Consider the following 25,256-nt stretch of genomic DNA (forward strand, 5'->3'; position numbering starts at 1 on the left):
ATGAGAGGTGACCTTATTGAAACATATAAGATTCTTCGGGGGCTTGACAGGGTAGATGTTGAGAGGTTGTTTCCCCTTGTGGGAGAGTCTAGGACCAGAGAGCATAATCTCAGAGTAAGGGGTCACCCATTTAAGACAGAGATGAGGAGGAATTTCCTCTCTCAGAGAGTAGTCAATCAGTGTAATTCTTTACTGCAAAGGGCTGTAGAGGCTGGGTCGTTAAGTATATTCAAGGCTGAGATAGACAGATTTTTAATCAGTAAGGGAATCAAGGGATATGGGGAAAAGGCAGGAAAGTGGAGTTGAGGATTGTCAGATCAGTCATGATCTCATTGAATGGCGGAGCAGACTCGATGGGCCAAATGGCCTACTTCTACTCCTACTTCTTATGGTTACGATCTTATATTATAGACGCAGCCTTGAAACTTTAAATACATCTGATCCTTTGTCCGCCTTCAGCATCTGAACCCTTCAGGAGCACATGGTCACTGGTCTCAGAAGCTGAAGAGATGGTGGCCAGCCCCACCTTAAAGGTGCTGAGAGCGCACAGAAAGAATGACGGATTTCTGTGACACCTGCCTATGACATTCTGGCAGCAATGACAAGCACCATCGAGCTGCAGGCATCACTAATATGTCCAGGGAGTGTGAGGCCGGACCATTACTTTGGTCTGAAGACTGCACAAAGCATAGGGAAAAGAGGCCTGGACTGAGACACATGCCTTTAACTTGTGCAGAAATGTTTCACATCTGAGTGACACAAACACTATGTACAAGTGATTAACACCCGTGCCCAGGCTGTGCAAATACATCTTAACTTTCCTAACCCTGCCGCTGCATCTTGGTATTCCCTGAACATCCACAGCGGAGGTGGAGGCAGCCTGCTGACTGCCATGCCCTGTCTGTGATGACTTTGACGGGTGTCCTCTGGAGGTCTGATACCTGGAAGGCCCCAGCCTGCTTTCAGGGTCCTGCTGTGTGGCAGTGGCATCCTCCTCGGCCTGTGGAGCTGGAGCTACTGAGGTCACAGGAAGAGGGGATTCAGGTGGGTCAGGTACTCCCCGTGTCACCTGGGTGGATGGCCCCGGGATGTACACCTGCTGATCCTCCTCCCTATGGGAGCCTGAGGGCCCCTGGCTAATTCCTTGAGGAGAATGGGTAGCTGGAGTGAGATTGGGCTGCCCCACACCCTTCTCACATACACACTGTTGGAGGTCAACTGTGGCGTTGGCGATGGAGTTCAGCCCGTGCTGCAGTGCAGGAGTGACATACTGAACCAAGGCTTCCATGGCAGCCGCCGTCCTACCAGTGTTGACCTCAGTGCGTTGACATGCCGGCGCTATCACCTCAGCTAGAAGGCAGGCAGACCTCCCCATCGTGCCTTGCAATCTGAAGAGTGCAGCAGACATCATTTCCTGATGTTCCCGAGCTTTCCTTTGCAGCTCCAGAAACTGTGACATGACCAAGTCCAGAGGCTCATCATCTGACTTGGACTCAGCAATGTTCTGGCCTCCAACAGTCCTCCAAGTGCCGGACACCTGGGGAGTCCTTGCTGTCACCTACTGTGGATCAGAAATTGCAATGTGCTCACCAGATTGTGATCCCGAGGCTACTCTAAAGCTAGGTCCCACCGAGGTGTGCGTCTCTGCGCTGGTGGAGGGTGTGGGTAAGCGCTGTGATGGGACTTCAGGGAGGGTTTCAGCGGATTCCACTTCTGAGCTTCCCTCGGGGCTTGATTGGAGGCCCTGGGTCATGGACTCTCTTGGCTGTTTGACAGATGTGCCCCTGCAAAAGCAAGGAGAGCTTTTTAGTGCATGGCAGTGACCTGTGAAACAGGACATGTCACCCACAGCATGGTTGTCTGAAGGATGTTGCACTGCTGGATCCTTACTTGGTACAGCACCACCGACCTTACCATCAGCACAGGACCAGTCCAGATCATCGCTGGCCAGCTGGATGGCTCTGTTTTCAAAGTCCGTGAGGACCTTGATTTCAGGCATTCCTCCAGCAGTCTATGACCTCTCCACCTTGTTGTCTGCCCGCTTGCCCTGCATGAATAGAGATGGAGAGAGTGTAAGTAGGATGCCTGCCAGGCCAGGATGATAAGCATGTCTGGCATGTGTGAGTGGTGAGTGGTTCCATGGACAGGACGAGGACAATGAAGGTGTGTGTGAGAGGGTGAATGGTGATGTCCCTTTAACTGGCAGTGAGTGAGGGCCTTGTGGATGTTTGATGGGTTTGTGAGTGTGTGAGTTGAGAGTGATGAGAAGAGTGACTTACCCTGGTAGAACGGAGGAGATCATTCATCCTCTGGGTGGCTGTCCTCTTTTGCAGGGCATTGACATTGACCACTGCTGCCACTGTCTCCTAAGCCGGGCTGGTGATGTTACTGTCAATCCTGTGGCCAGAGCAGGAGTAGAGGACATCACAGCATGCCTCCACTGCATCCAAAAGACACTTGAGGGACACGTCATTCAACCGGGGGCTGAAGTCTTCTTGCCTTTCGGGGTATTGTCCTCCATGCAGCAGTCTGGACTGGAAGCAATGAGGGGTGTGCATGTGGCTGCACTTTAAATATGGCACCCAGCATGATGAAGCAGTAAAGTGATGGCATGCCAGGAGAATGACAGCCCGCCCGCCATGGAAATGGTGTGTTTCCCAGGAGTGCATAATTAATGCAGCAGGTTTGGGACAATACAGCGTGGGTAGCCGCCATTGAGGCCACTGGGTAAAGTGTCATTTTACCCACCTGCTACCGCACTTAGTGCAAACCTGAGGCAATTCCGTCCATTGTAAATTGTTTTATCTTTCTGACCTTGTATTGTGAAGTTTATTTTGTTTGTTCAAAAACCATGGAATTTTGTGACTTTATTCTCGTAACAAGTATCTTGAATCTCAAATTTTGCCTACTTTAAACAAAAAGCTATTGGTCCCTAACCTGATCATACCAAAACTTGGGTGGGTCTGGTCCAGGATTATAACATGTGGCAAGCTAATAGGTCATGATGGTAAAGCAATACTTATCAAACATGACAATCAAACTGTTAGGTTCATTCATTCCACATGATTAATTAATCGGAATTTATTCTAAGGTCTCAGATTCTGGGTAGGTGATAGATGTAAACAAGGCAGCTTGTACCTCAAACATTCATGTGTTTTGTGATGAAGACTCTGAGCAACAGAAACCGCTTCTCAAGGGCTGGATGGTGGTGATGTGAGTGATCATCATACATAGGACAGAACTATCTCATCCACAGGGTAATTGCCCAGAGTGGGTACTTGGGTGACATATATTCTGGAAGGGTCGAGTGAATGGATGGATGCAACAAATGTGGGACGTGCTGGAAAAGCTACTCCCATGTTGAAATATTGGTTAAATGTTCAGAGTGATGGCCAAAAAACAAGGTCCATGGACTGGTAGAATAGGGTGAAATAGTGAAGAGTAAGAAAGCTGATAGTAGGTCCAGAAGTGAGTCTTGCATCAGGAGATGTGTACCAGAGAAAGATCCTCCAATATTGCAAGAAGGAGAACTCACAGTAGAAGTCTCAACAGACAAAGAAGTGCAAATAGAAGCCATAACTTGAATAGATTAGACAATGAAATGAAGTCCATGAACAGTCTTAGAACAGAGCTAAAAGCATAAGTCCTCATGTTTGTGAAGTTTTGATCATTGCCAATAAACTTCAGGATAAACTAATAAGAAAGACAAAACAAAGTGTTTGGAGTTTATTCTGAGGTACCAGATAAGGGACAACCCCTGTTGTCGCATAGGTGGATTTATACTGAAAAGCTGTTTTCAGATGGGACTTATAAGGCTAAAGTGAGGCTAGTTGCTAGGAGTTTTGAGGAGCGACTGGGTGATACAGATATTAGAGTGGGCTCTCCCACAGCTGTAAAGGTAATCTTGAAAATCTTTTTAGCTCTTTTCGAGCATAGATTCTTTGCAGCATAGATAAATTGACATAAAAGCTGTTTCTGCAGGGCAATATTTTTCACAGAGAAGCATTTCTGAAACTGTCCAAAGAGGCAGCAGGTGCAGGAGGAAAGCTATGGGCAGGAATTTTCAGTCGACGTGTGGGGGCGTAGAATGACGTGCAATGACGTCAGGCATGCATCCCGATGTCAACGCGATGTTTTGTTCAGTAGGCGCGCACCAGAGTGGGCTGCGCACCCGTCGATATTTAAACGGCCTATAAACGCCATTAAAGAAGTAATTAATGAAATTGTTAACACTGCCCATCCAACCTTAAGGTTGGCGGGTAAGCGAAAAGGCCAAGCAGCCTTCACGTTTTTTAGGAAACCTCATCCAAGAGGGGGATGAGGTTTCCTAAAGCTTTCATTAATTAAATAAAAAATGTTTCCTAAATATAAAAGCATGTTCCATCTCATGTGACACATGAGGGAACATGTTTAAAAATTTTTTTAATCCATTTATTCATTAATTACAATAGCAATTTAATCTCCCTGAGGCAGCGCGCAAAAGAGCACTGGCCCCGACTCTTTCTCCTCCCCTGCCCGCACAGGTAGTGCTGAGTGCTTAATTGGCCCGCCCGCATAAAATGGCCACGTGGAGCCAATCACGGGTGGCAATCGGCTCTGCGACCGCCCCCATCTGCTCCCGCCGAGCCCGCCTGCCAACTGAAAAATCCTGGCCTATGGAAATTAAACAAATGCATCTATGGTCTGAATGATGCTTGAAGAGTGTGACTTTTTTGGTGAGGTTGTGCTCAAATAAAAGCAGATCCTGCAATGTTTTACTGGTATCACGAAGGAAAACTTTCAGGCATTTTCATGATGCATGTTGATGATTTCTTATGGGGTGTACTAGAGAATTTGAGAAATGTGTGATAAATAGGGTTGGAATAGAATTTAAAATTGGGAGTCAAGATTGTGCGGTTTTGTGTGGTTTAGATAAGCAAAATAGGCCTGGAATAACTTTAAATCAACAATCCTATTTAGAAAGTGCTACTCCTATCCTGATTAATCATACTTGATCATCACAAAAAGATAATGTTTTAAATAAAGAGACAGAGCAATTGTGAAGCTTGATTAGTCAGTTGAATTCTTTGGGCATTCAGCTAGATGAGATGCTAGTTTTGATGTATTGGAGTGTAGCGCTACAATGAAACGTTCTAAAATTAGAGAATGTTCTAAGGTCTAATAAAACAAAAAAAATTGAGAAATGTGTACTTAGGTTCTCACCCTTAGGTGATCTAAAGCACATGAAACTAGTCATCTTTAGCAATGCTAATCTTCCTAAGAGGTATTCTAGTGCAGCTGGTTTTATAACATTTTTGATGGGCTAAAATGATAAATGTTGTCCTTTAACTGGGGAAGCCAAGAAAATAAAAAGGTTTGTTAACAGTGCTTCAGCTGCTGAAACACTGGCTGTTGTGGAAGCAATAAATATGGGATTCTACTTGTTAAATATTTTAAGTTGGATTACACACATTGGGCATACCGAAGATTGTATACCCATTGGTGTTATGTAGATAATCCTTCATTATGGAATGTACACTCAGTATACATAGTGTCAGTAAGGAAAGGTTACAGATTGATCTTGCTGGCTTGAAACAAATGCTGGGAGAAAGGAAATCTCTAAAATTAAGTGGGTAGATTCAAGTCAACAGCTGCCTGATTGTTTTATAAAAGAAATGCATGGACGAAGAAATTGTTAGGAATCCTAGAAGAGGTGTGTCTCATAATGGCTTTGTAAAGGATATGGGCATTTTTGTTGCAATTTGTTTTGAAATTTCGATTGTGCATATTTATTCTAATTTCTATTTAAAGAGAGTAGGGAACATGTTAGTTGTTTATAAATTGTATTTAATTGTATGCAGGTAGAAGGCATTAATTGGGGGGTTCTCTCGAGCCCTAGCTAGAGATAATCTAAAATAGTGGTTGTGGGGTTAGGAGGTGTATTGTCATGCTGTGTAACTCTGTAAATAAATATACATAAGCGTAAATATTAACTCCAGTTACATCCTCACCAAATGGCTTCCTGGATCAGATCATCCCATATTTGATTTTAACCTGATTTGCCCACATTTCTGCCATGAGAGGGCTGGGTTAAAAGCAGGGATAAAGACTCCATCTCCACCTAAATAATTTGGAGGGGGTGGGGAAAATAACATGAAAATAAGATGCAGAAGTAGCTTTAAAATTCCCTACCCATCTTCTGATTGGTCTGTGAGGAGTTGTGACTATGTTGTATAGGCCTATATGGGGCAAGAGTATGGCAATAATCACCCTGAAGGAGTTAATGTTGCTTGGTAAACTCAGGACAGGAAAGATGTAATTGGTGGAAATTTAATAATTTACAATTTGAATTGGTCTGCTCTTCGTGTACTCTACTGTGAAGACAGACACAAAATATTTGTTTAGGCTCTGTTGACCCTCCTCTTACTCTAACTCATGCCTTTAATGGACCTCAAACTTTGGAAGACTGGGTCCTGCATTTTTGTGGAGATTCTGTTGCGTATCCAAAATGGCGGATGGACCCAAGATCTGGAAGTCCCGCCCCATATCTGACAGAAATATGTCAGCAGAGGGAAATGAGGGCAGGACAAGACTCCCACATGTGGCATACCCAAACACAGCAGGGCCATTTGAATTCAGTGCTGTGGGAGCTAAGAATCTTTTAGAGAAGTTGTAAAAGCCCTGAAGGGTGGATAACATCTGTGGAACTGGCACCTGTCAAGTTCATTAAGTTCCAGCTCCTTAAAAATTGAAGAAATAACTCCCTGCCTGTGCCTGTGAAGGTTGAAAAACATTGTCCTTGCAATTTCAATTGCTATTTGTTGACATAATCTTAAGTGTATTATTAAAGCATTATTAATGCTTGACTGCTTTCCTCAACTTATCATAATCACATGGGGAATCTGTAAGATCACAGTTTGATTGACAATTCATAGAGGTTATTAAAGGATTAGTTGCCTTTGATGTGGGGCTACACATACAAATATTTGTTTTTATAAGGGATTAAGTACTTGAAGCGATTTAAATGTATTGAATTGGCTTTTGTGAATGAGAGATTATATATATATCCAAGCCTGCAATAGATATTTAGAACACAAAATAAAAACAGAATTACCTGGAAAAACTCAGCAAGTCTGGCAGCATCGGTGGAGAAGAAATCAGTCAACGTTTCGAGCCCTCATGGCCCTTCAGCAGAACTGAAGCATAGTTTCAACAAGGGAGAAATATAAATTGGTTTAAGGTGGGTGGGGGGGGAAGAGACACATTGAGGGTGTGGTGTGAGCAGATAATCAAAAGATGTCAGAGACAAAAGGGTCAAAGAGGTGTTGAAGGTGGTGGTCTTTGTCTGAGAAAAGTGCTAATTAAGAATGCAAGACAGGATATTCAAAGTACAGCTCTAGTGGGGGTGGGGTGGAAAGACTAAAGGTTTTAGTTTTAGATTTAAAAATAATGGAAATAGGTGGGGAAAGAAGAATCTATATAAATTATTGAAAAAAAAGGCGGGTGGGGGGGGGAAAAGAAACGGGGTGGGGATGGGGGGAGGGGGAGTTTAAGATCTAAAGTTGTTGAATTCAATATTCAGCCCAGAAGGCTGTAAAGTGCCTAGTCGGAAGATGAGGTGCTGTTCCTCCAGTTTGCGTTGGGCTTCACTGGAACAATGCAGCAAGCCAAGGACAGACATGTGGGCAAGAGAACAGGGTGGAGTGTTAAAATGGCAAGCGACAGGGAGGTTTGGGTCTTTCTTGCGGACAGACCGCAGGTGTTCCGCAAAACGGTCGCCCAGTTTGCGTTTGGTCTCTCCAATGTAGAGGAGACCGCATTGGGAGCAACGAATGCAGTAGACTAAGTTAGGGGAAATGCAAGTGAAATGCTGCTTCACTTGAAAGGAGTGTTTGGGCCCTTGGACGGTGAGGAGAGAGGAAGTGAAGGGGCAGGTGTTGCACCTTCTGCGTGGGCATGGGGAGGTGCCATAAGTGGGGGTTGAGGAGTAGGGGGTGATGGAGGAGTGGACCAGGGTGTCCCGGAGGGAACGATCCCTACGGAATGCCGTCAAGGGGGGTGAAGGGAAGATGTGTTTGGTGGTGGCATCATGCTGGAGTTGGCGGAAATGGCGGAGGATGATCCTTTGAATGCGGAGGCTGGTGGGGTGATAAGTGAGGACAAGGGGGACCCTATCATGTTTCTGGGAAGGAGGAGAAGGCGTGAGGGAGGATGCGCGGGATATGGGCCGGACACGGTTGAGGGCCCTGTCAACGACCGTGGATGGAAAACCTCGGTTAAGGAAGAAGGAGGACATGTCAGAGGAGCTGTTTTTGAAGGTAGCGTCATCAGAACAGATGCGACGGAGGCGAAGGAACTGAGAGAATGGGATGGAGTCTTTACAGGAAGCGGGGTGTGAGGAGCTGTAGTCGAGGTAGCTGTGGGAGTCGGTAGGCTTGTAATGGATATTGGTGGACAGTCTATCATCAGAAATTGAGACAGAGAGGTCAAGGAAGGGAAGAGAAGTGTCAGAGATGGACCATGTGAAGATGATGGAGGGGTGGAGATTGGAAGCAAAATTAATAAATTTTTCCAGGTCCCGACGAGAGCATGAAGCAGCACCGAAGTAATCATCGATGTACCGGAGAAAGAGTTGTGGGAGGGGGCCGGAGTAGGACTGGAACAAGGAATGTTCCACATACCCCATAAAGAGACAGGCATAGCTGGGGCCCATGCGGGTACCCATAGCCACACCTTTTATTTGGAGGAAGTGAGAGGAGTTAAAGGAGAAATTGTTCAGTGTGAGAACAAGTTCAGCCAGACGGAGGAGAGTAGTGGTGGATGGGGATTGTTGGGGCCTCTGTTCAAGGAAGAAGCTAAGGGCCCTCAGACCATCCTGGTGGGGGATGGAGGTGTAGAGGGATTGGACATCCATGGTGAAGAGGAAGCGGTTGGGGCCAGGGAACTGGAAATTGTTGATGTGACGTAAGGTGTCAGAGGAATCACGGATGTAGGTGGGAAGGGACTGGACAAGGGGAGAGAGAAGGGAGTCAAGATAACGAGAAATGAGTTCCGTGGGGCAGGAACAGGCTGACACGATCGGTCTGCCAGGACAGTTCTGTTTGTGGATTTTGGGTAGGAGGTAGAAGCGGGCCGTCCGAGGTTGGGCGACTATCAAGTTGGAAGCTGTGGGAGGAAGATCTCCAGAGGAGATGAGGTCAGTGACAGTCCTGGAAACAATGGCTTGATGTTCTGTGGTGGGGTCATGGTCCAGGGAGAGGTAGGAGGAAACGTCTGCGAGTTGACGCTCAGCCTCCACGAGGTAGAGGTCAATGCGCCAGACAACAACAGTACCACCCTTGTCAGCGGGTTTGATGACAATGTTGGGGTTGGACCTGAGAGAACGGAGTGCAGTGAGTTCAGAGATTAGAATGGGTGAGAGGAGCAGAGAAATTGAGACGGCTAATGTCACGCCGACAGTTCTCAATGAAAAGATCAAGAGAAGGTAAGAATCCAGAGGGAGGGGTCCAAGTGGAGGGAGAATATTGGAGGTGGGTAAAAGGATCCGTTGAACGGGAAGAGGACTCCTGCCCAAAGAAGTGAGCACGGAGACGAAGACGGCGGAAGAAGAGTTCAGCATCATGCCGAGCCCGAAATTCATTGAGATGAGGGCGTAAGGGTATGAAACTAAGTCCTTTGCTGAGCACTGAACGTTCAGCATCGGAGAGGGGAAGGTCAGGGGGGCATAGTGAATACGCGGCTGGGGCTGGGATTGGAAGATGGGGTGAGGACGGAGGGACAAGCAGGGGTGGAGGGTCCCCGATGGGTGTTGGAGTCGATGAGTTGTTGGAGCTTGCGTTCCTTAGCACTTGAGAGAAAGAGAAAAAGTTTCTTGTTGAGGCGACGGATGAGGCGAAGAATAAAATGAAACTGGGGGCACGCGCAGCTTTGAAACACCTCCATCCCCCACCAGGATGGTCTGAGGGCCCTTAGCTTCTTCCTTGAACAGAGGCCCCAACAATCCCCATCCACCACTACTCTCCTCCGTCTGGCTGAACTTGTTCTCACACTGAACAATTTCTCCTTTAACTCCTCTCACTTCCTCCAAATAAAAGGTGTGGCTATGGGTACCCGCATGGGCCCCAGCTATGCCTGTCTCTTTATGGGGTATGTGGAACATTCCTTGTTCCAGTCCTACTCCGGCCCCCTCCCACAACTCTTTCTCCGGTACATCGATGATTACTTCGGTGCTGCTTCATGCTCTCGTCGGGACCTGGAAAAATTTATTAATTTTGCTTCCAATCTCCACCCCTCCATCATCTTCACATGGTCCATCTCTGACACTTCTCTTCCCTTCCTTGACCTCTCTGTCTCAATTTCTGATGATAGACTGTCCACCAATATCCATTACAAGCCTACCGACTCCCACAGCTACCTCGACTACAGCTCCTCACACCCCGCTTCCTGTAAAGACTCCATCCCATTCTCTCAGTTCCTTCGCCTCCGTCGCATCTGTTCTGATGACGCTACCTTCAAAAACAGCTCCTCTGACATGTCCTCCTTCTTCCTTAACCGAGGTTTTCCATCCACGGTCGTTGACAGGGCCCTCAACCGTGTCCGGCCCATATCCCGCGCATCCTCCCTCACGCCTTCTCCTCCTTCCCAGAAACATGATAGGGTCCCCCTTGTCCTCACTTATCACCCCACCAGCCTCCGCATTCAAAGGATCATCCTCCGCCATTTCCGCCAACTCCAGCATGATGCCACCACCAAACACATCTTCCCTTCACCCCCCTTGACGGCATTCCGTAGGGATCGTTCCCTCCGGGACACCCTGGTCCACTCCTCCATCACCCCCTACTCCTCAACCCCCACTTATGGCACCTCCCCATGCCCACGCAGAAGGTGCAACACCTGCCCCTTCACTTCCTCTCTCCTCACCGTCCAAGGGCCCAAACACTCCTTTCAAGTGAAGCAGCATTTCACTTGCATTTCCCCTAACTTAGTCTACTGCATTCGTTGCTCCCAATGCGGTCTCCTCTACATTGGAGAGACCAAACGCAAACTGGGCGACCGTTTTGCGGAACACCTGCGGTCTGTCCGCAAGAAAGACCCAAACCTCCCTGTCGCTTGCCATTTTAACACTCCACCCTGTTCTCTTGCCCACATGTCTGTCCTTGGCTTGCTGCATTGTTCCAGTGAAGCCCAACGCAAACTGGAGGAACAGCACCTCATCTTCCGACTAGGCACTTTACAGCCTTCTGGGCTGAATATTGAATTCAACAACTTTAGATCTTAAACTCCCCCTCCCCCCATCCCCACCCCGTTTCTTTTCCCCCCCCCACCCGCCTTTTTTTTCAATAATTTATATAGATTCTTCTTTCCCCACCTATTTCCATTATTTTTAAATCTAAAACTAAAACCTTTAGTCTTTCCACCCCACCCCCACTAGAGCTGTACTTTGAATATCCTGTCTTGCATTCTTAATTAGCACTTTTCTCAGACAAAGACCACCACCTTCAACACCTCTTTGACCCTTTTGTCTCTGACATCTTTTGATTATCTGCTCACACCACACCCTCAATGTGTCTCTTCCCCCCCCACCCACCTTAAACCAATTTATATTTCTCCCTTGTTGAAACTATGCTTCAGTTCTGCTGAAGGGCCATGAGGGCTCGAAACGTTGACTGATTTCTTCTCCACCGATGCTGCCAGACTTGCTGAGTTTTTCCAGGTAATTCTGTTTTTATTTTGTGTTGGATTTCCAGCATCCGCAGTAGCTTTTAGCTTTTTGTTTTTATTATAGATATTTAGAACTTTATTTTACTTCACCCCAGCTTGGTTCCTGAGGTCTGCCCATGATGAATATTGGGTGAGTTGGCAATGTTATTTTACCTGCCCGCTACCGCATTTAGGGAAAATCTGGGATGATTCCGCCCTCCATCTACATCACTCTCTGGGGAAAAGAGTTCCAAAGGTTCACGACCCTCTGAGTGAAAAGATTTCTTCACATCTCCATCTTAAATGGTGGATTCCTTATTTTTAAACTGGGTCCCTCAGTTCCAGTCTCTCCTACAAGGGGAAACATCCTCTCAGCATCCACCCTGTCAAGTGCCCTTAGGATCTTAAACGTTTCATTAAGATCACCTCTTGATCTTCTAAACTCCAATGGATACAGGATCAATCTGTCCAGTCCAGGTATCAATCGAGTGAACCTTCTCTGAACTGCCTCTAATGCATTTATATCCTTTCTTAAATAAGGAGACCAAATGCATTTATATCCTTTCTTAAATAAGGACCAAAACTGTAGAGTACTCCAGGTGTGCTCTCAGCAAAGCCCTGTTCAACAGTAGCAAAACTTCCATATTTTTATATTCCATGCCTCTTGCAACAAATGACAACATTCCATTTGCCTTCCTAATCCCCTGCTGCACCTGCATACTAACTTTTTGTGATCCAAGTACCAGGATTCCTGGATCCCTCTCTACCTCAAAGTTTTGCAACCTCTCTCAATTTCAATAATATGCTGCTTTTCAATTCTTCCTGCTAAAGTGGACAAGTTCACATTTCCCCACATTATACTCCATCTGCCTAATTTTTACCACTCACTTAGTTCTATGTCCCTTTGAAGACTCCTTATGTCCTCTTCACAACTTACTTTCCTACTTATCTTTGTGTCATCAGCAAATTGAGCAGCCATACATTAGGTCCTTTCATCCAAGTCATTGGTATAAATTGTAAATAGTTGAGGCTCCAGCACTGACTCCTGTGGCACTCCACTCACCACATCTTGCCAACCTGAAAATGACCCATTTATGCCTATTCTCTGTTTCCTGTTAGCTAACTAATCCTCTATCCATGCTAATGTGTCATCCCCTACACCACGAGCTCTTATTTTGCGTAGTAACCTTTGACGTGACACCTTGTCAAATGCCTCTGGAAATCAAAGTACAGCACATCCACAGATTCCCCTTTAACCCGGTTGCTTGTTACGTCCTCAAAGATCTCTAATAAATTAGTCAAACATGATTTCGCTTTCACAAAACCATATTGACTCTGTCTGAGTGCATTGAGCTATAACCTCCTTAATAATAGGTTCCAGCAATTTCCCTACAACAGATGTTAAGCTAACTAACCTGTAGTTTCCTGCTTTCTGTCTCCCCCTTTCTTGAATAGAGGAGTCACATTCACTATTTTCCAATCTTATGGGACTTTTCCAGAATCTAGGGAATTTTGGAAAGTTAAAACCAATGCACCTACTACCATAGCAGCCATTTCTTTTAAGAATCTAGGATGAAGTCCTCCGGACCAGAGGACTTGTCAGCTTTTAATTCTAATAATTTTCTTAGTACCCTTTCCCTGGTGATTGTAATTGTTTTAACTTCCTCCCTCTTCTCACCTCCTGATTCACAATTATTTTTGGGATGTTATTTGTATCCTCTGCAGTGAAGACAGGTGCAAAATATCCATTCAGTTCATCCGCCATTTCCTTATTTTCAATTACTAATCCCCCAGACTCTCTCTCTAGAGGACCAGTGATCATGTTACTTACTCTTTTCCTTTTCAAATACCTGTAGAAACTCTTACATTCTGTTTTTATATTTCCAGATACTTTTCTCTTGCATTCTAATTTCTCCTTCCTTATAAATCTTTTAGTAGTTTTTGCTGTTCTTAATATTCTGTCCAATCTTCTGACTTGCCACTCATCTTTGCGGAATTATATGCTATTTCTTTTAATTCGATACTATCTTTAACTTCCTTAGTTAGCCACAGATGGCTCGTCCTTCCCATAGAGTGTCTCTTTCTCACTGGAATGTGTCTTTTCTGAGTATTCTGAAATAGCTCCTTAAATGTCCACCACTGCATCTCTACTGACCTATCCCTTAACCTAATTGCCCAGTTCATTTTCGCCAGCCCTGTCTTCATGCCCTCATAATTGCCCTTATTAAGTTAAAAACACTAATCTTAGATCCACTCCTCTGTCCCTCAAACTTAATATGAAGCTCAATCAAATTATGGGGCACCTTCACTATGAAATCATCATGAGCTTCTTTTCTTGATAGCTGTAAGTCGCCCATGATTCACAGCCATACAACAATGTGCTGAGAACGTGGGCCCTGTTACCCATCAGCTTGGTCCTAAGGGTCAGCTTGATGTTATTCCATGTCCATTTTGTGAGGTAGCCAAAGTTGGTAGCTGCTTGCCCTAATTGAGTACCGAGCTTTGCATCAAGGAATAGATTGTTTGTCACCGTGGACCCAAGGTAACATAATTTGCTAACCACTTCCAGCGGGTTCTTATATTTAGTGCGATCAGGGCAACATCTTGTCCCTTGACCACGGTTTTCTTGACTCTTATAGTCAAGGAGAACTTGTTACAGGCACGGAGAGATAGTCTATGAGTTTTTGTAGCAGAGTTCCATGTAGGCGACTAGCACAGCATCATCAGCGTGGAGCAGCTCTCTGAACTGGATGTGATGTGCTTTTGTCTTCACCCTCAGGCCGGGATTTTCCGGCCCCGTCGTGGGCGGGATCCCCCGCGGGCGAGGCGGCGCCTCAGCCAGAAGTTCATTGACTTGAGGTGGGACCAGAAGATCCCGGCGGTGGGCGGGTGCGGAAAATCCTGCCCTCAGTCTTATTAGGTTGTTGAACTTGTCATCTGACCTAGTATGCAAGTTGATTCCTATCATATCTGCAGGGAAAGCAAAGGTCAGGAGCATGGAGAGGAATGTGCCAAACAGTTTGGGAGCTAGGACATAGCCATGTTTCTCGTTCAAAAACTGTCAGAAGTGGAGCCATCAAACTTTAGAGTGCAGTGCATTTTTTTCTAATTCATTCATGGGAGGTGGGCATCGCCAGCATTTATTGCCCATCCCTAATTGCCCTTAAGAAGGTGGTGGTGAGCTGCTTTCTTGAACCGCTGCAGTCCATGTGGTGTAGGTACACCCACAGTGCTGTTATTGTGGAAGGAGTGGATGAGACTGAGGAGCTTTGGTGGACAGCCAAATTTCACCAAAATCTTGAAATGAGAAGAGTTCGTATTCCTACAGCTTCTTTCACAGCTTTGATGTCCCAAAGAGCTTTACAGCCAATGAAGTATGTTTGCAGTGTAGTTACTGTTGCAATATAGAAAATGTAGTAGCTAATTTGAACACAGCAAGGTTCTGCAAATAGCAATGCGATAAATGAGATGCTCTGGGTTTTACTGCATGATCCTGGTTGAGGAATAATGATTGGCAGCGCCTAAAGAGAACTCCCCCTGCGGTCAAGTCCCACCTCCCTGAGGAACACTCAACCCTGAATCGAACACCACCCCCTGAGATCCAATCCCATCCCCACCACACATCCCAGGAAAACAGTCATCCCTGAATCAAACACCAACCCCTGATTTCAAACGGCGGCCCCTGAGATCAAACCCCCACCCTCCCCAGAAAACACTCACCCCTGAGACACCAACCCCTGAGATCAAACCCCATCCCACCCACCTGCTTCCTGGAAAATGCTCACCCCTGAGATCAATCCCTACCGCTGAGATCAAACCCCATCCCAACAGCAGCCCCCCCGCCAACCCCGAGATCAAACCCCATCCCACCCTCCCTGGAAAACACTCACCACTGAATCAAACCCCGCCCCCTGAATCAAACCCCACCCCCTGAATCAAACCCCAGCCTCTGAGATCAAGCATCCCCCCCAAGGAATACATACGACTATACGAATTATGAACAGGAGTAGACCACTCAGCCCCTCAAGCCTGCTCCGCCGTTCAGTAAGATCATGGCTGATCTGATTTTAACCTCATATTCCTGCCTATCCCTGATAACCTTTCAACCACTTTCTCATCAAGTATCTATCTATCTCTGCCTTAAAGATATTCAAGGACACTGCCTCAACCACCTTTTGAGGGAGAGAATTCCAAAGTCTCACAGCTCTTTGAGAGAAAAATTTTTTCCTCACCTCTGTCCTAAATGGGTGACCCCTTATTTTGAAACAGTGATCTCGAGTTCTAGATTCTCCCACAAGAGGAAATATCCTTTCCACATTCACCCTGTCAAGTCCCCTCAGGATCTTATATGTCTCAATCAAGTCGCCTCTTACTCTTCTAAACTCCAGTGGATACAAGCCTAACCTGTCCAGCCTTTCCTCATAAGAAAACCCGCTGTGATGACTGTCACTTTCAGATCAGTTCAACAGAGTAGGGGTCACGTGATTTGTTCAACCAATGTGTGGCTAGCGCGGGGGGAATGAATTCTCAGGAGGGGTTTCCTAGGGAAAAGAAGATGGCTGTATGACAGGCTGGCTGGATACAAGCAGCCACGGAAGCTCTCGTGTAAATAAAGTTCATTTTGATTGACTAAGAAGCCTCCCAGAGCGTGTTTCTATATTTGGTGATGAGGAAAGAACTACCCTGACACTGCCTCTTGCCTGCATCTGTGAATATCGTGTTTAATCGACGACTGTGAATAGAAAATTATACTAGTCACCGAGATGCCGCCTTTTGGCCGGATAGATCAATTTGGCTCCTCTGCAGAGAAATGGGATAATTTCCAACTGAAACCGTAAGTCACAGTGCAACGTTTTAAGTTTAATTCACGGGTGAGAGCCCTGGGGAAGTCGATCACAACGCACATTGTGGAACTCAAACAATTATCAGAGCATTGCAATTTTGGCATGGCCCTAAATGATATGCTACGGGATTGATTCGTCTGTGGTGTGTGTAACAATGCCATACAATGTCGGTTGTTAGTGGAAGTTGATATCAATTTCAAACGCGCGATGGAGATTGCGCTCACTATGCAAAGTGCTGAGGCAAATGCATTGGAACTGCAGGGCGCGCAAAGTGGTGCCCTGCATCAGTTAGGGTGGTGGTGCCAGCCATGTCGCCAAATCAGGCGAGGCCACGGGAAAAAGGGAAGCAGTTCCAGTAAGCTATAGAACTAAAAGATACAGCGGAGGCAGTCAGGCAGTGATTCCTAAGGTCCAATCTTATCCATGAGGTAGTAACCGCACTCCTGAATCATGTCAATTTAAGGAGGCTGAGTGCCATTATTGTGGAAATAAAGGATACCTTAAAGAGCAATGCAGGGCTAGGTCCAGGCAGTCGAAAAGCCAATCCAACAAGATGTTACAAGTACACAGTGTGAAAGACGCTGGTACCAGTAAGTCTGGTATTTACACTCTTTCCAACATCAAGGATGTTAAGCCAGATCCAATCATTGTAACACTCTGTGTAAATGGAAAGCCTCTAAATATGGAACTAGATATGGGTGCATCAGTCACTATGATGGGCAAGCACACATTCCAGTATTTGAGAGGGGGTGCCCAGCCTTTGAATTTAGACAGCACTTCAGCCAAACTGAAAACATACACTGGAGAAGAAGTAAAGATCAGGGGTACCACCAGTGTACCTGTAAGCTATGGTATACCTCAATGAGATACTCATCACGGGGGCTAGGGGGGCCGAACATCTGGCAAATTTAGAAAAAGATTTCAGGATGCTTGGGTTCACCTCAAGGAAGAAAAGTGCACTTTTCAAGCCAGGGAGGTGACTTACTGGGACACAGGATCAATGCTCAAGGGCTACACCCTGTCGAGGAGAAAGTGAGGGCCATAAAAGAAGCGCCTTCCCCCACGAACGTGTCTGAACTTAAATCATTTCTAAGAATAGTTTTATTATTATCGGTGGTTTTTGCCAAATCTATCGACTGTGATGGCCCCCTTACACACCCTACTAAAGAAGCACCACTGCTGGTCTTGGGGAATTCCTCAGGAAACAGTTTTCAACAAGGTGAAGCAATTGCTGCAGTCTTCAAGCCTTCTTGTACACTTTGACCATTCGAAGGAACTAATACTGACCTGTGACGCCTCTCCACATGGCGTTGGGGCAGTACTGTTCCATGAAATTGCTCGGAAAGGCTGATAGGAAATATGTCAAGAACACTGTCAGTAGCTGAAAGAGGCTATTCACAAGTCAAAAAAGAGGGCCTATCAATAGTTTTTGGAGTCAAAAAGTTCCATCAATATCTACATGGGAGACATTTCACCATTGTTTCAGACCACAAGCTGCTGTTGGGCCTTTTTAAGGAGGACAAGACTATTCCACCAATAGCCTCTGTGAGGATTCAGGGGTAGGTCTTGATCCTGGCCGCATATGAATACATCTTCAAACACCGACCAGGGATACGTATTGTGAATGCAGACGTCTGGAGTCACCTGGCCTTGAGAGAAAGTATTACATGTACTCCTATTCCTCAAGAAATTGTCTTGGCCTTAAACCTTTTGGATACGCTACCAGTCTGTGCGGAACAAATCAAAACCTGGAGCAGTTGGGATCCACTGTTATCCAGAGTACGAGATAAAATCCTTACAAAATGAGGAAAGGAGGCAGTTTCAGAGGGCTTGAAACCCTACTCCATCCAAAAACATGAACTTAGTTGTCAAGATGGTATTTTGCTATGGGGAGCGCGGGTGGCCAGTCCTGTGCCAGGCCGAAAGCTACTCCTGATGGAACGACACAGTGGCCACCCTGGTATCTCGAAAATGAAAATGTTAGCCAGGAGTTATGTATGGTGGCCTGGAATCGACACTGATATTGAAACATGGTAAGGCATAGCCAACAGTGCCAGTTGCAGCAAAACCTGCCAGCCTCAGCTCCACTACACCCTTGGGAATGGCCTGGGCAGCCCTGGGTCCGCATCCATGTTGATTACATAGGACCATTTATGGGTACTCCTCGTAATTGATGCTCACTCTAAAAGTGTATAGAAATTTTTGAGGTGAAAACACTGACATCGATGGCAAGCAACGAAAAGCTGCAGCACTGTTTTGCAAATCATCGTTCGCCTGAAGTAATCATGTCCAATAATGGGGCAGTGTTCCTGAGTGTGGAGTTTCAAAACTTCGCCACTCTCAATGGTATAAAATACATAAAGACAGCGCCCTACCACCCAGCATCGAATGGCTTAGCCAAGAGAGCCATCCAAACTTTTAAATCTGGCATGAAAAAGCTATCAGGTGGATCTTTAGCAACAAGAATCTCACTTTTTTGCTGAGTTACCTTACCACCTCACACGCAACTACAGATGTTCCTCCTGCTGAACTGTTAATGAAATGTCATCTCAGGACGAGGTTAAGTCATGTCTTTCCAAATTTGCAGGGGAGGGTAGAGCCAAGTCAGTGCAACCAGAAGACAAGTCATGATTCTCACAGTAGAGCTAGGAAGTTCTCGACTAATGAAAATGTGTATGTGAGAAACTTTGGTAGCTGTCCTAGATGGATTTCCGGAAGGGTAGTCTCTGAGACCGGACCTCTTTCGTATCAAGTAAGGATAGAGGGACGGATCATTCAGAAGCATGTTGACCATTTGAGGGGTAGCAAGGCACTCACGCAGTCAGTGTTACCACTGAGTGTTGGTGAACCTGTGTACACCGAAGACTCTGTTCGACCTGTAATAAACGTCAAGGACATCCCTGTGGAAGTTAATGATAATGAATTGTCTATACCAAATGTGGCTGCGAGCCCAGGGTGGTTGGAGCGGAATACTGCCAGGGAGCAGGAAGCGACCTGTTCATGTGCCTGCAAAAGGAGGAGCTCCGAGCAGGGCAGAGCAGAGCCCGCAGGCCCACTCAAAAATACCAGGACTGAGCAGGAGCTGGTGGTCCTCCAGGAGGTATCCGTTAGTACAATTCCGGAAAATGTTGATCCAGTAGAAGCCTCACAACCTGTCGAACTATGCCAATCGACGCAAATTCAAAAATCATCCAAAGACTTATTTTATAACTATGGGGTCTATTGTATGTATTGTGTAACTGAAATCCAGGCTAACGACACATGTAATTATTTCTAGAATTCAGAAGATTCTTGGTTCAATTGTCTAAAACAATTGTTAACTGAAATGATGTACAGAGGCGTTAAGTGGGCAGGGATGTGATGACTGCCACTTTAAGATCAGTTTGACTGAGTAGGGGTCACGTGATTTGTTCAACCAATGTGTGGCTAGCGCGGGGGCGGGGGAGAATGAAGTCTAGGGAGGGGTTTCCTAGAGAAAAGATGGCTGTATGACAGGCTGGCTGGATACAAGCAGCCATGGAAGCTCTCATGTAAATAAAGTTTGTTTTGTTTGACTAAGAAGCCTCCCAGAGCATGTTTCTACACCCACCCATTCCAGGTATTAATCTACAAAGCCTGTTCAGAACTGTTTCTAACATATTTACATCTTTCCTTAAATATAGGAGACCCGTACTGTACTCAGTACTCCAGATGTGGTCTCACCAATGCCCTGTATAACTGAAACAGAGCCTCCCTACTTTTGTATTCAATTCCCCTTGCAATAAATGACAACACTCTGTTAGCTTTCCTAATTACTTGCTGTACCTGCATGCTAGCCTTTTGTGATTCATCCACTAAGACACCCGGATCCCTCTGTAATCACTCGCTGTTTAGATAATATGCCTCTTTTATATTTGTCCTGCCAAAATGGACTTCACATTTTCCTACATTATACTCCATTTGCCAGATCTTTGCCAATTCACCTAACATATCTAAATCCTTTTGTGGTTTCCTTATGTCTTCTTCACAACTCACTTTCCTACCTCACCTGCTGAAATGAAACAACACCCCCTGAGGACAAACCCCATCCACTGAGGTAAAACCACACCCCTGAGGTCAAACCCCACCCCAAGATCAAACCCCACCCCAAGATCAAACCCCACCAGAGATCAAACCCCATCTGCTGAAATCAAACCACATCCCCTAAGGTCAAAGCCCGCCCCCAAGATCAAACCCCACCCCTTGAGGTCAAACCCCTGTCCCTGAGATCAAACACCACACTCTGAGATCAAACCACACCCACTGAGGTCAAACTCCGCCCCTTGGTTGTCCCTGTCCCTGGTCAAAGCCCAGCTCTGCAAGCAGAGCACGTGACATATCCGTGGCGAGTCTCCGACCCCCGCGGTGTTTTGCGGCATTTCTTTTTAGATTTCGCGTCAGTGCCGTGTAGTGAGCTCTCGGTTGACGACGGTGCCCAATTCTTGAAGCCGGGATGGGAAAACCACGCAGGAAAGGTCGGTGCGGCCGAGGCTTATGTCCGGCTTATGGGGGGAGGATGGGGGATGGGGGGAGTGCTGTAACGTGCGTGGGACCCAGTGATGAGATGTGAAAGGCCCAGCAGCTGCGTCTGGCGTCAGCCATGTCTGTTAGTTTACTTTGAAATGTCTCTGTTTTCCAGCTTGCTAACTCGGCTTTGACTATTCCTGAAGGTTATACGAGATCTCCCGTCTCACCCGGTCACGGAGCCCCAAAATCTCCAACAATCATAACTAACAAAGATGTTCAAAGCAACTTAAACTTGCCAGATGCAAATTCCCAACTGTCCTTCATTCAATTGGAGGTAGTAGTCGAATTACAGAACTTTGCACTGTCAACATTTCTGGTCTCCATTTTATATTAAAAAAGATGTAAAAGGGTCTCACTACAAATTTTATTCCAGTCCAAAAAACAACTGTTTGCCAATACTTTCTGTTTCCTGTTACTCAGCCAATTTCGTATCCGTGTTGCTTTGACCCTTTTATTCCAGGAACTTTAATTTTGCTCACAAGTCTGTTGTGTGGTACTTTATCAAATGCCTTTTGGAAGTCCGTGTACACCACATCAACAGCATTACCCTCATCAACTCTGTCTCTGTTACCTCATCAAAAGTTCAAGTACATTAGTTAAATATGATTTGCCCTTAACAAGTCCCTATTGGCTTTCCTTAATTAATTGACATTTTCCCAAGTTTCTGTTAATTTTGTACTGAATTGTTTCCAAAAACTTCCCCATCACTGAGGTTAAACTGACTGGCGATAGTTGCTACGCTTATCCTTACACCTTTTTTTGAACATAAATGTAACATTTAAGGAAACGTTTGACAAAACATGAAGGAGAAAGAAATAGAATTATATGTTGATAGGGTTAGGTGATTTGGGGTGGAAGTGAGTTCATGTGGAGCCTAAACTTGTATGGACCAGATGGGCCAAGTGGTGCAATTTCTTGCTGAAATGCTATGTCATACAGGAATCAAGTGCAAATGTGGTTTCTGGGTGAAATGAGGTCAGATAATGGGGATAATTAGGAAGGGGAAGAGGCCATTCAGCACTTTCAGCTTGTCCCACCATTGAATTAGATCACAGCTGTCCTGTATCTTACCTCCATTTACCCACAGTTACTATGTATCCTTTTGAGTCATGGAGTGCAGATGTGAGCTTGCCTTATTTTCAAGCCTTGCATTCTGTCCTGATTTTTACATGTTTGCACTATGAAATTATATGGCACGATTTACAATGGAACTGCTTATAAGCTTGTGACACTATAAAACACTGTTGTTGTGAGTATTGATACTGCTGTAACACCTCCCCTGATTGAGAGTGTCATTGCAGTGTGACGTGCATTTTGACAGCTTTACAAGTATGGAATATATAGTGCAAAAGCTTAGCGGAATCTGGAAGACTTATAAAAGTTAGATTTTGTCTGCAGGCAATGCCACAGGAGATTGCGCTCGTCGAATGCGACTGGTGTTCTGTAGCCCACGGAAATCTTTTAGATTGCTGTTAATTTCATATCATTGAGGAATTTAAAATGAGGCCAAGGGCCTGATATCCAATCGATTGTGATTGCCTATTGAGGTTGGGAAGGATGAAGCAGTGGGTGACTTGTTTAACATTCACTCTCAGTTTGTGGGTGTGCACTGGCAAGTTGGCATTTTTTCTCCCTGCACCTGGTTCCCATGTGAAGGTGGTGATGGACCACCTTGAATCACCGTATAACTGTTTTGATGCAACTGAGAAACTTGCTTGACCACCACAGAGGGAGTTAAGAGTCAACTATGCCGGTGTCACATATAGTTCCAGACCAGTTAAGGATGGATGGTTTCTTTCCCTAAGGACTTTAGTTGAACTATTGAGGTTTTATGAATATCTGGCAGCTTCACAATTATTTTTACTCTCTTCAATTTAGAACAAATCTAGAAATTAATTCAAGTTCCTCAAATTGGCGTGGTGGGATTTGAACTCATTCTCCTGATCATTCATCCAAACCTCCAGATTACTATTTCAGTAATATAACCAGTTCTGTATCTTATCCCATTGCATGTGGCAATATGTGCAGGAGAGGGTTAGTCCACAGTTGTGGATTAACGAGTGGTTCTAAAGGATGGAAGAGAGGAGGATGGTGAGTGTTTGAGATGCTTAGGGTTTTTTAAGGAACATAACTAGGAAGAGGAGCAGGCCATATATCCCCTCAGTCCTGCTCCACCACTCAATATGATCAAGGCTGAACTTCTGCATAAATTCTACATTGCTGCTTTATCCCCATACTCCTTGATTCCAGTCATGCCCCAAAAATCTATCAATCTTAGCCTTGAATGTAATCATCGACTGAGCATCCACAGAAGCCCTCTTGGGCAGAGAATTTCAAAGATTCACAGCCCTCTGAGTGAAGAAATTTCTCCTAACCTCAGTCGTAAATGGCCAACCCTTTATCCTGAGACTGTGATTCCAAGTTCTAGACTCTTCAACCAGTGGAAACAGCATCTCTGCATCCACCCTGTAAAACGTTTTAAGAGTTTTATATTTTTCAATGAGATCATCTCTCATTCTTGGAAACTCCAGATAACATTTTACTCAAACCTCCTCATAGGATAATCTTTCCTATCCCAGGAATAAACCTTGTGAGCCTTTGTTGCACCCCTAAAGGCAAATATGTATTTCCTTAAAATCAGCACTCCAGGTACAGTCTTGCCAAAGCCCTATATAATTGCAGCAAGACTATGGACAGGATTTTCTGGCCCCGCCCACTGCCAGGATCATCCGGTCCTGCCGAAAGTTAAATCCAAATCTCCCGTGGCAGGTCCCGCCCCAACGGGGCTGGAAAATCTCGGCCTTTCTAACTCTTGTACTCTGACACCACCCCCCGCAATAAAGGCTAACATGCTAATTGCTTTCCTGAGTGTTGCTGTACCTGCATGTTAAATTTGTGATTCGTACACAGAAGCCCCCAAATTCCTCTGCCAACATTTACTAGTTTCTTATCAAAAAATTCTGTTTTTCCATTCTTCCAACCAAAGTGGATAATTTCAGACCTTCCCACATTGTGCTCCATATGCCACCTTCTTGTCCAATCACTTAATTGGTCTATATATCCACAGCCTCTCTGTCATCCTCATAGCTTACTTTCCCACCTAACTTTTTTTCGTCAACTAACTTCGAAATATTAGCTTCGGCCCTCTCATTTTAGTCATTGATATAGATTGTAAATAGCTGAGTCCTAAGCACTGATCCACAATCAGCATTCCATAAGTCACTCCCTGCCATCATGAAAGTGACCTGTGTATTCATGTACTCTCTTTTCTGTCGACCCTCAACTCATGCTAATATTACCCCAGTACCATGAGCCTTACTCTTGTGTGGCACCTTATCAAATGCCTTCTGAAAACCCAAAGATACTACATTCACTGGTTTCCCTTGTATACTATATTAGTTACACCTTCAGAAGAACTCTAATAGATTTGTTAAACACGATTTCCCTTTCATAAAATACTTTGCTCAATTATATTGTGATTTTCCAAGTGTTGCGTAAGTATGTCCTTAATAATAAATTCCAGCATTTTTCCTCCGACTGATGTCAAGTTAACTGACCTAAAGCTCCCAGATTTCTCTAATCACCCAACTCTGACCCTGGCTCTGCTGCTGCAACTCTCATCCATGCCTTTATTACCTCTATCTTTGACTATTCCAGTGTTCTTCTGACCAGCCCCCCATCTTCAACCTTGCGTAAACTTCAGTTATCCTGTTCCATATCCTATCATGCATCAATGTCCTGCTCATGAATCACCCTTATGATTGCTGACCTTGGCTCCTGGCCCACCAACCTCTCCAGTTTAAAATTCTCAACCTCAAATTCAAATCATGCCTTGCTCCTCCCTATTTCTGTAACCTTCTTCACTCCTAAAATCTCTCCAAACTCTCTCTCTCTCCAAAACAAAAACAAAACAGAAATACCTGGAAAAACTCAGCAGGTCTGGCAGCATCGGTGGAGAAGAGCACAGCTGACGTTTCGAGTCCTCATGACCCTTCAACAGGACACAAAAAAACCCAGAAATACCTGGAAAAACTCAGCAGGTCTGGCAGCATCGGTGGAGAAGAGCACATGAGGACTCGAAACGTCAACTGTGCTCTTCTCCACCGATGCTGCCAGACCTACTGAGTTTTTTCAGGTATTTCTGTTTTATTTTTGTTTTGGATTTCCAGCATCCGCAGTTCTTTGCTT

At 45.3% G+C, this 25,256-nt stretch overlaps 1 protein-coding gene across 2 annotated transcripts in view; it reads left to right on the forward strand.

The window, feature by feature from the left end:
- Positions 1-20,875: 20,875 nt before the first annotated feature.
- Positions 20,876-25,256, forward strand: part of elp3 (elongator acetyltransferase complex subunit 3) — an 86,513-nt gene continuing 82,132 nt past the window's right edge. The window contains exon 1 of one of the 2 annotated variants that reach the window (XM_078541950.1): positions 20,876-21,016. In XM_078541950.1, the coding sequence (XP_078398076.1) occupies positions 20,995-21,016 (22 nt within the window). In that variant the 5' untranslated portion in view covers positions 20,876-20,994. The remainder of the gene's footprint in view (positions 21,017-25,256) is intronic. The other variant, XM_078541949.1, reaches the window with a different exon arrangement.

Source organism: Cetorhinus maximus, chromosome 5 (assembly GCF_964194155.1).
Source record: "Cetorhinus maximus chromosome 5, sCetMax3.hap1.1, whole genome shotgun sequence".
In the NCBI taxonomy this organism is placed as follows: domain Eukaryota; kingdom Metazoa; phylum Chordata; class Chondrichthyes; order Lamniformes; family Cetorhinidae; genus Cetorhinus; species Cetorhinus maximus.